Source organism: Elephas maximus, chromosome 3 (assembly GCF_024166365.1).
Source record: "Elephas maximus indicus isolate mEleMax1 chromosome 3, mEleMax1 primary haplotype, whole genome shotgun sequence".
Classification (NCBI taxonomy): Eukaryota; Metazoa; Chordata; class Mammalia; order Proboscidea; family Elephantidae; genus Elephas; species Elephas maximus.
This window is the reverse complement of record NC_064821.1, coordinates 109,696,039-109,709,494: the sequence shown is the minus strand read 5'-3', so window position 1 is coordinate 109,709,494 and position 13,456 is coordinate 109,696,039. Positions and strand designations below refer to the sequence as shown.

The following is a 13,456-nucleotide window of genomic DNA, read 5'->3' as shown; positions in this document are numbered from 1 at the left end:
GGTCCAGCACTTCAACTTTCCCTTTGCAACCTGAAAGGCTCTTCTAATTCTAACCTCCAGGGTCAGAGAAGCTAATTCACACCTAGGAATGGATGACTAAGAGCCTTTCATTAATTTCTTCAGGGATGTGTGCATTTTAAATGACTAAATTTATATTAATGCATACATTTTATATGATTAAATATATATTTAAATGATTAAAATGTAAATTTTATAACTAGAACATTAGGCGGTGGTTTGGTATATGTGCTTTTGACATCCTTCAAAAACAAAGATTACCACTGGTGTCTCAGGTCTTAAAAGCTTACGAACAGCCATCTAAGATGCATCAGTTGGTCCCATCCCACTTGGAGCAAAGGAGAATGAAAAAAAACCAAAGACACAAGGAAAATATTAGCTCAAGAGACTAAAGAACCACATAAACCAGACTCTACCAGCATGAGACCAGAAGAACTAGATGGTGCCCGGCTACCACCAATGACCGCCTTGACAGGGAACACAACAGCAAGTCCCGAGTGGGAGAAAAGTGTGGAGCAGAACTCATATTCATGTAAAAAGACCAGACTTAATGGTCTGATGGAAACCCTGGGGGTGTAGTGGTTAACAGCTATAGCTGCTAACCAAAAGGTCGGCAGTTCAAATCTACCAGGTGCTCCTTGGAAACCCTATGGGGCAGTTCTATTCTGTCCGAAAGGGTCGCTATGAGTTGGAATTGACTTGATGGGAACAGGTTTGGTTTTTGGTTTTTTAATGATCTGACAGAGACTGGAGGAACCCCCAAAACTATGGTCTCTGGATGCTCTGTTAACCCAGAACTGAAACCATTCCCGAAGTCCACTCTTCAGACAATGATTAGACAGAACTATAAAATAGAAAATAATACATGTGAGGAGTGTGCTTCTTAGTTCAATCAGATACACGAGACCAAATGGGTGGCTCTGTCTGGAGGCAGGATGAGAAGGTAGGAAGGGACAGGAACTGGCTGAATGGATACAAGGAGCCTGGGTAGAAAGGGGGAGTATGTTGTCACATTGGGATTGCCACTAATGTCACAAAACAGTATGTGTATAAATTTTTGTATGAGAAACTAACTTGAGCTGTAAACTTTTGCCCAAATCACAATTAAAAAAAAAAAACAAAGATCACCAAATTTGCTCTAAGAAAGCAGGAAGAAGGGGAATGGTCTTCAAGGCCCCTAGGCATTCACAGGCAGAGAGAAGAATGCACCACTCACTGCTTTCTCTCCTCTCCCTGCCCACTCTTAATGGCTCCCTAAAGTCTTTAAAAAAAAAAAAAAAAAAAAAATTTTTTTTTTTTTTAAAGTCTTGGCCGCTCAGTCTCAAGCAGACAATTCCGATGACAAGTGAGGCAGGATCTTTTCCTTCCTTGTCCTTTCTGGGAACTGGTCCTTGTCCTAGGTACCCCCACCCTGGCACGGATGTACTGATCAGCAATTAACTGGCCTTCCTGGAACTTCCAGGGCTCAGGCTCATACTGGGGAAGTGGAACACCTTGCTCCCAGGTTCTGCCCTCCCACTTTTGGCCTTGATTCTTCCCTACAAAGCCCCACAAGGATCTCTTTCCCCAGGCCCAGCTTTACCTGGAGAAAGGACTCATGGTCAAAAGTGACTTACAGGACTACCAGGATTCCTGGGTAAAGCCTGGAACAGCCTTCAGGTACCAGCCAGACATTAGAGAACCCTCTAGCCTGTACCAGTGAGAAGCATAGGCTCAGGTGTTAAAGGAGAGCCAACTTCAAACCTGACTCTACCAGTTACTGGTGTTTAAAAAACCGGGCAATTCACTTCTCAAAACCTAAATTTTCTGAAATAAACCCTAGTGGCATAGTGGTTAAGAGCTGCAGCTGCTAACCAAAAGGTTGGCAGTTTGAATTCACCAGGTACTCACTGGAAACCGTATGGGGCTGTTCCACTCTGTCCTATAGGGTCGCTATGAGTTGGAATCGACTTGACAGCAGTGGGTTTTTTACTCCTTTATAGCTTTGTAAGGATGTAATATGTATGTACAATGCAATAACGTATATTAATCACCTAGCTAGAAGCTAGGATGCCAAGTGATGAACTGTAATATCCACCCCGTCCCCCAAGCTACTGTGTGAAGTCTATGGTCTTCTGGGTTTGTGGCTTTTTATTGTAATAATTCAAACTTGGTGACAGAGTGGTTTTGCTGAGAGAGAATATTTGAAAAGTAATTTTTAGCATTTAAGAAATCCCAAACCCTCACCAACAGCTGATTTTACAATAGCAAAATTTTTGTATTTTCAAGACCTTTGAAATAAATTTTAAAAAATCTAAATAACAAAGCAAAATAAAATAAAATGAGGGCTATGTGTTGATCCCAATTATGCCACTCTACTTATCAAGTGAAAGGATTAGTCAATTTGAGTAGGAAGGCATTTTTTTCCCTTACAATTATATTAAGGAGCCCTGGTGGTATAGTGATTAAGTGCTTGGTTGCTGACTGGAAGGTAGGGGGTTTGAACACACCAGCTACCCCACAGGAGAAAGATGTGGCAGTCTGCTTCTGTAAAGATTAAAACTCCTTGCAGTTGAGTTGATTATAAATCAATAGCGACCCTACAGGGACAGAGTAGAACTGCCCCATAGGGTTTCCAAGCAGTGGTCGGTAGATTCAAACAAGAAGAAAGGACAGGCTTTTGGATGCAAGAATCCTAAATTAATTAAATGAAATCTTTGCTGAGAGGACTGTAATTGAGGCATTGGCTTTCCTGAAAGAAAGCTTGTGTTATATTTCAGCTCAAAGATGTAGTGTGTGTGCTGCATTGAAGGTAGAGGCCAGTGACCCTCAGTTCCTTGCTAGGACCTCAAGAGACCCAACTGATGAGAGATGGTGAGGAAAAGCTCAAAGGAAGTGAGCTGATTTAGCAGAGAGGAGAGGGCGAGATAGGTTATGAAAGAGCATGCAAAGAGTGTAGAAAGGACAAGAGAAAGAACGCATTTCTCTTAAAATAAACTTAACCCAAACATAAAGGGATTTAGCTTAAGCATAAAAAGAATTTCTTTACAGTGAAGTTAGTAAGCAATGCTGAATTTTTTCTTTCTCTGTTTGCCTGTTTCCTCTCTCTTTTTCTCACTCTCTTTCCCTCTCAGTTTGGTTGCAAGAGTATGGAACATCATTCCCTGGAAATTCTGACTCCTGTCTGCAGGAGAAGGATGTGGCAGCCTGTTTCCATAGAGATTTACAGCCTTGGAAACCTGATGGAATTTCTATGAGTCGGAGTCGACTCGACAGCAGTGGGTTTGGTTTTTTGGTTTATGGGGCTGATATAGACGGCTGCCACAATGGAAATGGACATACTGATGAAAGTAAGTTCAAATAGCCTTGGACAAAGTTAGAGATATATAGTTAGTCTGTGCATTTGCCAAAAAAAAAAAAAAAAACTCCAGTGCTATACCATTTGATTTTTAAGTTTAGGAGTGTTATAATGTTTTGTTTTGACTTCAAGGTCATGGAATAAATGCAGTTCTGTATTGTTAATTTTACCTTGGGTTTGTACGCATTCAGCATTGACATCTCTACGTTTTGACCTCTGACGTGTTTGGGTTGTCTCTGGACTGGTGGTGACGATGACTTCTGGTTATTGCGGCAGACACAAATGAAAAAGAAGAGCAAAGCGATGGCCAGGGGAATAGCAACACTTGGCACCAGTATGTACAGGATTTCCATTTTATTCTTCTCCTTGGAATCCTTTGAATCTGGGTGCAAAAACAAAACAGAGCAAGCGTTATACTTGTTAAAACAACATGTATAACATTACATTGCATGCTTTAAAATGACCTCCAATTCTTCTATACACAAAAATCCACTGTGAGAAAAAAAGAATCCATGGCTTATTAAAATTTGTTTCCATCAAACCTTCACCATAATTCATTGAAGTTAAAAAGTTTAAAGTTCAAATGTTTAAAAATTGCAAGGGGACATTATGAAGACTTTGTATATGTGTGGGCCCCCCTCTGATGTTGCCTCTCCAAATGCTGCAGACTTGCCTTTCTCTAACACCTTAAAAGTTAAACCCCATGTAAATGGACTGTATATATCCAAGAGCATTAATGCGGACTACGGGGCTCTTCTTCCATTGGCTATCAGCCCAGATCAACTAGCAAAATGTGGTGTTCCAGAAATCATGCCCTTGTCTTGGCCAGTCTGGACGTACAGGGCCAGTCCTGCATCTTCCAGAACTGATGTCACAAAGAATTCTGGCCTCAGTGTCTGCAAAGTCATTGGCCTGAGAATATGGGGGCGAGTTCAGTCTCTGATGAGCTGTGTGACCTTCAGCAAATCATTTACTTCTCTGGACCTTGTTTTTTTCTCACCTACAAAAGCGAAGTGTCTGTTCTGAAAGGTGTCTGCATTTTCTTCTAGCACAGCTGCACTGTATAACTTGATACTTTCTTGAAACCCCAGAATTATTCTTAAATGCTTTCATATGAAGCCAATAGTTACGAGTACTAACACTTTGAACTACATTTTGCAATCTTATATACCTGCTTGAAGAAGAATGTAATATGTATATGATATGAGGCATATTTTTCTTCTATCAGTTTGAATCTGACTACTAAAATCCAACACATTGGGCATAGTATCATTAATGAATTAACTGGTAACACAGGAATTTTGGGATACTAAAGAGAGGGGTCACATAATGATATACCCTGGCAACCAATAACCTCATCAAACAGTTTCCTTTAAGAAAATGCAAATTATGAAAATTCAGGTAAACACAAAATTCACAGATGGTTATTGTCTTTACAAGAGAATTAGTGATGCATCATACAGTCATCCTTTCACTTGTTCATTAGTTCAATAAACAGAACATATGTGCCAAGTACCATTCTAAGGACTGAGAATATAAAATTAAATAAGATATGCCTTTTGCCTTTAAGGAGCTCATTGCCTGGTAAGGCAGAGAAAAGATAATTACAACACGTTGCTGTAAATGCTACAATAAAATATGACTAGAGTGGTAAAGGGTCCAAAAAGTTCCTTTAAATAGTGAGCTTCTCTAGCGCTGGTAAATTAGAATATAATATACAGCTGATTCTTGTTATTTGTGGTAGTTATAGTCTGTAAGGAAACCCTGGTGGAGCAGTTCTACTCTGTCCTATAGGGTCGCTATGACTCGGAATCAACTCGAGGGCAGCGGGTTTTTTTTATAGTCTGTAAGGTCACTGTAAACACTAATCAGTGAACACAGAGCCATTGCCCCTAGGACAAATACAGGGTTAAGTTCTTGCGAGTTTCTGGTCACAACAATTTTGTCAACCAATCAATATATAACCTGGTTTTATGTGTATTTCTGTTTAAAAAACCAAACCAAACCTATTGCTGTCAAGTTGATTCTGACTCATAGTGACCCTATAGGACAGAGCAGAACTGCCTCAAAGGGTTTCCAAGAAGCAGCTTGTGGATTCAAACTGCCAACTTTTTGGTTAGCAGCCACAGTGCTTAACCACTATACCACCAGGGTACTTATTTAATAGATATTATTGATTAATTAACAGAACTCATGGCCAACAACACTATAACTCATGCCTGACGAAGCTTATCTAGCATGCATATTTTCTCTATAAGGCACATCACAGCCTTCTTGAGCTTAGAACACTAGACAGAACTTCAGCATTATGCTTGGTGGCCATTTTAAACAATGAAATTACCAACAAAAAGTGTATGAAAAATTTGTTACTAAGTAGTCTGCAAAAGGGATACTTGTTTATAGTATGAGAGCTAAAACAAGAAGGCATAATGCTAGAACACAAAAAGGGGTTGCCATGAGTTGCAATCGACTTGAGGACGGCAACTGGTTTGATTTAATTTGAGAATGGGTGTTGCTTTGCACCTATTTTCTCATGGTAAGGTTCCTCCTATTTCATGGAGGTAGGAAAAATGAGGTGAATTTGAAAAGTGGAGAATAACACTGAAGCTTTAGCAGATATGCTGCCTTTGAACTTCCCACTTCACACACTGTGACAAGAAAACGTATAACCCAACGTGTAAAATATAAATGTATAACTGGGGGCCATTCTAATCATTGCTAGGAACTGGGTCTTACGTGCTTTAGTTATGATCGTGTCCACATGTCTGTGGGTGTGTGGATAGATAAAAAGAAATCACATGTGTGGAAGAGTGTCTACCACAGGACCTAGCACATATATACATACAACATACAGACAACAAACTAAAATGACGGAAGTGCATTTTAGAGTCAGAAACTTCTAAATACTGCCTTAGTCCTTACTATATAATCTTCAGTAGGTACTTAGTCTCTCCAAGCAAATTCCTCTGTAAAAATGGGAATGATAATACCTACTTAATAGACGTGTAAAGAATGAATGAAGTACCTGATACAACTCAGTAACTCATTCGATTCCCTTTTCCCTTAGAGTTGGAGGGAATTCAAGGATAGATGTAAAAACTGGGCTGGAAATTCAAAACAGCTTCAAGCAAGAAACAACCTCTCTAACCTCGGCTTCCTCATTTATCCAACAGGAACAATACCTGCGTTACCTATCTTATTTGGTTTATGTAAGAATCAAATGAGATAATATTCTTGAAAGAACCTTGAAAAATTGAAAATCGGCACACAGTTGGATACTATCATTATTATTAACAGCATAAAACTTTTCAAATTTCTTAGTACCCTAGAGGGGAAAAAAATCTTTGTTGTTATTCTTGGATTTCCAGTGGAATCATTGTAAGGTTAATGATTACAAAAGGAATGAGGCTAATTTAGTACTAATGTAACGCTAGTCATTTCTCCAGCCTAGATTTTTAGCAACGGGAGAAAGCAGGGTTCTCACCTGTCTGGCAAACAAAGGAGTCTATTCTGTATTCATTCCCTATCAGATTATTCAAGAAACGCCTTTTGTTGTAAACGGGAGGTCTGGGACAAATCCCCTTGTAGGTCTGCAGAAGAACTAACTTCAAGAAGCTAAATCCTTTAAACACAGCCAAACTTGGCTCCTTCTGATTACACTGAGGATATGCAAATGAGCACGACAGGCTCAATGTCTTCTTGCCAAGTGAAATGATCAAGCGGAACAATATGTGGTTATGTTGGAAGTGATAGAAAACAAATTCAGGCCTATTGTTTAAGTCTACGGACACACCGAGCTTCCTACACAACACAGCTCTCTGGATTTGGCTGGAAGGGAATTCAGTTTCTGGCTCAAAAGATCTGACATAAAAGTATTCCATGAAACAACTAACTTTACTAAAGTAAATCAGAAAAGTAACATTTGCGGAGGCCCTTTTTATGTTCTAGCATTTTTATTTCTTATTCTAACTCCATACTTTGATGTTATTATCTTGATTTTACACATAGAGAAATTGAGGCGGAGAAAGGATAAATGATTTGCCAAAGCTAGAAGGGCTGGAATGTTCCCATGCTTTTTAAACAATCTTTCCATGCCTTTTAAATGATACTATTAATAAAAATGTCTCTAAAATAGTATGTGGACTTTTTCGTCATTGTTAAAAGCATATAGCATTAAAAAAAATAACTTTAGAACAATGGGCATTATTCTTACTCTTCACTTTAAGGGGTAATGGACGCCTCCAGTGCATTGCAAAGAAAACTGTCTGAAAATTGGAATAGTGAAGATATTTTTTATACTTTGGAATAACTGTTTAAAAGTTAAATGCACATATTAGTTACGTGAAGTTAAATAGTTGAGATTTTTTAAACCAACAATTTAGTCTAGATCACATGATTGAGTTCCTTTTTAAAATCAACAATTCAGTATCACAGTCCACATCTGACATTCCTATTTTATTTTTACAGTGATATTCAATACTTTGATTACTAATTAAATATAATGGAGAAAATGCTCCTTTCTTATCCTGAGGCTTAAAGCAAGGTAAACATAATTCCTTACTCAAGAGGTTCTCTCAGAAAGTGAAACATCATTTGAGATATTATTCTGAGTTAAAATAATGAAAAACCTTAGAAATTAAAAAATGGCAAGGATGCGAAGACATCCTGCAGAACCTTAGAATTCAAAGGAAACTAAGTTTAAACTACAATCTTGTCAGAAAATTAAAAAAAAGAAAACAAACAGGAATCACTACCATTTATTATTTGAAAACTACAAAATAAGTGATCTGTGGCAGATAGAGCCCTATGCCAGTGATATTTAAGTGAGCTTAAGCCTGGAAGTCAAGGAGAGAGTAGTAACTAGACCTTCAGTTGGCATGCCAAGTCCAGGCATTCACTCTCTGATTTGATGGTCAAAGTACAAAGTACATGACCTATTGCATTGTGTATTCTCAGACGGATTCTTAAAAAGACACTATATAGGCCATATACAGTAACTAAGCGATTAAGAAAATGTCTTAACTATAAGTTAGGGGCCCTGGTGGTGTAGTGGTTAAATAACTTGGTTGCTAACCAAAAGGTCAGCAGTTTGAACCACTAGCTGGTCCTTGGACATCCTATGGGGCAGTTTTATCCTTTCCTACAGGGTTGCTCTGAGTCAGAATCAACTTGAGGGCAATGGGTTTGGGTTTAAGTTTTGGATAATAAGTTAGGTATAGTAACTTACTTGTGAGCATTTGAGAAAAATTGTATTAACTAGAATCCACATGAGTTCCCCAGGTCCTCATTTTACTCCTCTATAAAAGGAAAAAGTTGGGCTAATCTTTCAAGTGCTAAGGTGCAATTCTTGTTAGGTGCTGTCGAGCTGGTTCCGACTCATAGTGACATCATGTACAACAGAATGAAACACTGCCCAGTCCTGTGCCATCCTCACAATCATTGTTATGCTTGAGCCCATTGTTGCAACCACCCTGTCCATCTCCTTGAGGGTTTTCCTCTTTTTCACTGAACCTCTAACTTACCAAGCATGATAACGTCCTTCTCCAGGGACTGGTCCCTCTTGATAGCATGTCCAAAGGATGTGAGATGAGGTCTCACCATCCTTGCTTCTAAGGAGCATTCTGGCTGTATTTCTTCCAAGATAGATTTGTTCTTTTGGCAGTGCATGGTATATTCAATATTCTTCACCAACACTGTAATTCAAAGGCGTCAATTCTTCTTCGGTCTTCCTTATTCATTGCTCAGTTTTGCATGCATATGAGGCATTTGAAAACACCATGGCTTGGGTCAGGCGCACCTTAGTCTTCAAGGTGACATTTTTGCTTTTTAACACTTTTAAAGACATCTCTTGCAGCAGATTTTCCCAATGCAATGCATTGTTTGATTTCTTGACTGCTGCTTCCATGGCTGTTGATTGTGGATCCAAGTAAAACGAAATCCTTGACAACTTCAATCTTATTTCCGTTTATCATGATGTTGCTCATTGGTCCGGTTGTGAGGATTTTTGTTTTTTTTTTATGTTGAGGTGTAATCCATACTGAAGGCTATGGCCTTTGATCTTCATCAGTAAGTGCTTCAAGTCCTTTTCACTTTCAGCAAGCAAGGTTGTGTCATCTGCATAATGCAGGTTGTTAATGAGTCTTCCTCCAATCCTGATGTCCCATTCTTCTTTATATAGTCCAGCTTCTCAGATTATTTTCTCAGCATACAGGTTGAATAGGTAGGTGAAAGGATATGACCCTAACACACACTTTTCCTGACTTTAAACCACACAGTATCCCCTTGTTCTGTTTGAACAACTGCCTGTTGATCTATGTACAGGTTCCTCTTGAACACAATTGACTATTCTGGAATTCCCATTCTTCACAATATTATCCATAGTTTGTTATGATCCACATAGTCAAATGCCTTTGCATAGTCAATAAAACACAGGTAAACATCTTTCTAGTATTCTCTGCTTTCAGCCAGGATCCATCTGACATCAGCAATGATATCCCTTTTTCAATGTCCTCTTTTGAATCTGGTTTGAATTTTTGGCATTTTCTTGTCAATATACTACTGTAACTGTTTTTAAATGATTTTCAGCAAAATTTTACTTGGATGTGATATTAATGATACTTACTGTTCGATAATTTCCACATTCAGTTGGATCACCTTTCTTGGGAATAGGCATAAATATGGATCTTTTCCAGTTGGTCGGCCAACTTCCAAATTTCTTGGCATAGATGAGTGAGCACGTCCAAAACAGCATCCATTTGTTGGAATATTTCAACTGGTATTCTGTCAATTCCTAGAGCCTTTTTTTTTTTTTGCCAGTGTCTTCAGTGAAGCTTGGACTTCTTCCTTCAGTACCATTGGTTCTTGATCATATATTACCTCCTGAAATAGTTGAACGTAGACCAATTCTTTTTGTTACAGTGACTCTGTGTATTCCTTCCATCTCAAAATGCAACTACCCAAAAAGCAAACCCACTGCTGTCGAGGTGATTCTGACTCATTGCAACCCTATAGGATGGAGTAGAACTGCCTCATAGGGTTTCCAAGGAGCAGCTGGTGAATTCAAAGTGCCAACCTTTTGGTTAGAACCCTGAGGGCTTAACCACTCTGCCACCAGGGACCCAAAATGCAGTCAGTTGTATAAAATTAAATTTTTTTTTTTTGATATGATTATCTTGGAGTGGCGGACCAAACACCTTATTTAAACATCAGCAAAACATTTGACCGAGTGACTCAGGATATCCTTATGGATATTGTTAGATGGATTTGTAATTCACCAAATACTTTTATCCTAAGAACGGTAATCAGGAAATCAACATCAAATTGTAGAGGGCTATGCTTGAAAAAACTTGCCTATTCAACATTTTCATCAATTGCTTGATGATATGTTTATCAAACTTGAAAATGGCCTGAATCTAGGAAAGGTGCTTCATTGTTTGAATATAGGAATAAAATTTAAGGATCACACAAAACAGGCTAAAATCATGGTCCCAAAATTAACAGCTGAAATTTTTAAAATGTAGTTACAGCTAGGTTAAAGATTTTGCTTGGAAAATATCCATGATTAACCAAATCTATTAAATAATTACTGATATGACCAAACAAAAAAAGATCATTAAGTTTTAGTGGAGACTTGAAGACTGTTCAGCTGAGCAACAAAATGATGAAATGGCTCAAAAAAATTTCATATAAGGGTTTTTTTTTTTTTAGTAACATAATACCCTCCACTGGTAATGCTGGGTAATGACCAAGAACATCATGGTCCTCTTCTACCTGCTCTGATTATAAAACACCTGGAAGGCATCTTCTATCCTAAGACCCACATTTTTAAGAAGGGTTTTGAAAGAGCAAGAAACATCCATAGGAAAAGGAGGATGGGTACAAGCAGCTAGAGGTTCTTTAGGCTAAAGGGAACATCTAATGAAGTAGATGACAGATGTTTTCAAATTTGGATGAAAAATTATACCAGAGGTTGCAAACTGTATCCAGTACATGAACTTGTTCATTATTAGTCTTTGTTTGTTTTTAATTCTTTGTTTTTCTGTTTTTTTTTTTTTAGTTTGAATTACTGGCCAACATTTTAAAATAAATCAGATTTCACATAGAAGTTTTGGCTTATGGACAAGATGGAGGGCTGGATAATAACATTGTTAAATGCATTTGTAATTCACCAAATACCTGTATCCTAATAGGGTTATTAGTTCAAAAGACAGAGCTTTTGAACAGTGGGAGTCTTCACGTAATCATCTGGGGTGGAGAGACTTCCCTGACTCTGGAGGTCTTGGGCAATGTCAAACAGAGGCTGGGCATGTTATGCTGGATGATTTCTATGGTTCCTTCCAAGGTTCTATGATTTCATAAACTGAGATCACATAACTTATTTAGGCCCCTACTGAAGTTTTGCTTTGTAAAGTATAAAAAAAATAAAAGTATAGGATCAACAAAAAAGAGGAAGACCCCCAATGAGATGGATTGACACAGTGGCTGCAACAATGGACTAAAGCATAACAATTGTGAGCATGGCACAGGACCGGGCACTGTTTCCTTCTGTAGTACATGGGGTCGCTATGAGTTGCAACTGACTCACTTAAATTGAAGGAATCAATTTAAAACCAGAGATAGATGTTTTCCCTCAGTGTCCTCAGCCCACCAGATCCAGACTTAGACCTTATCTACCCAGTGCTATACCTAGGTTGAACTCTATGGACAATATCAATGGGTTCCCTTGATCTCTGGCTCCCAGTTAAGTTTAGCCAATGGGAAGCATTGGCAGGAGACAGAGGGCTGGAAGAGAGTATAATTGATGCGTTTGTTCCCCTGGCTCCATCCCTGCCAGGATGTGGAGAGGTAGCCGCAGTGCTCTGCCAAAGGCCAGAGCATGCACTGGAAACTCTCTCTTTAGCCTCAGTTATATTCTGTGGGTTAAGGTAACTGATTGCTCTCCAGGTCTAGAGATGGCAATGCCTCCCACTGCTGCTAGCCCAGTCCTGCACCATTCCTTCTTGGTTTTCCCTAACTCTGGGGACAATTAAAAAAAAAAAACTTTTGGGAGAAAAGTACTTCATGTTTTTAATGTTTATGGAACATGACTTAGCTATAAGTTTTTGGTCACCATTGTTCTTTACTTGGTTGAAAATTTACAAAGACTGGAGACTAAAGTACATCTTGAAAATCTCTGTAGCATAAAAATAACTCTTCCGGAAAGCTTCAAACTATACAAAGCAGTGCTCTATTCCCTCCTCCTCACCCCCTCCCTACCTTCCAGTTCACTGTAATGTTCAATTTTGGTTTGAAGAAATGGCTGAAAGACAAATTGCCTTACAACACGTCTTCTATGAAATATGGGAGAAGGCTGCTGACAGAGTGAGTTAAAAACTGCAGCGTTCACAATCTGGAAAACATCTGCCTTGCCCTGAACTGTAAACCACCACGTTGTAGAAAACGGTTTGTGACAAAGCAGAGCCCAAGGCGGGTGTTTGTAAGGTTATGGGACAAATCAAGGCTATTCAGGCACAGAACTGGGCAACATGCCCTTTGGCAAATTGTTGCAAGCCAAGGACTTAAAAGCAACAGGTTAGGTATGAAACCTCGAAATGCAGCCAAATGGTTCTCTGCTTTTCTTATCAATGAGTATTCTTCTGTGGAACCGGATTAGGAGTAAAAACAATACTGCTGCTTGGAAGTTCTGGTTGTTTGCGACAGAGAGAAACTCTTACTTAGAGGAGAATAAGTCTTGTTAGCTGGGCTAGAGGAAAAAAATATGCCCTCAGTTCTTGATCTAGAGTAAAATAAACAGCCAATGAAAAAAACCAATACAATCAGGATTCTGCTTCCTCCCCCCAAGATCAAGAGAAACAAAGAGAGGATCTGAATTAATGGGGGAGGGAGAAAGAATGTAAGTTGTGTGATGGAATACAGCCAAAGTAAAATGGCCAAAGTGACATTTCCCACAGCTCTGGCTCAAGAGCTGCCTACAAAAGCAACGATAAGGGCTATAGTGAAACGGTGAACCTGGGAGGTGTGCCTAGATGCCAGTTGAAGAGCACATAGGGAAAATGTTTCTTTTTTAACCTAGTTTCCCACCCAACCCATGGTATTTGATTT

At 38.9% G+C, this 13,456-nt stretch overlaps 1 protein-coding gene across 1 annotated transcript in view; it reads right to left on the bottom strand.

Moving 5' to 3' along the window:
* Window positions 1-13,456, bottom strand: part of ROR1 (receptor tyrosine kinase like orphan receptor 1) — a 486,857-nt gene that overhangs the window by 19,433 nt on the left and 453,968 nt on the right. The window contains exon 8 of the mRNA XM_049879476.1: window positions 3,526-3,737. Within this exon, the coding sequence (XP_049735433.1) occupies window positions 3,526-3,737 (212 nt within the window). The remainder of the gene's footprint in view (window positions 1-3,525; window positions 3,738-13,456) is intronic.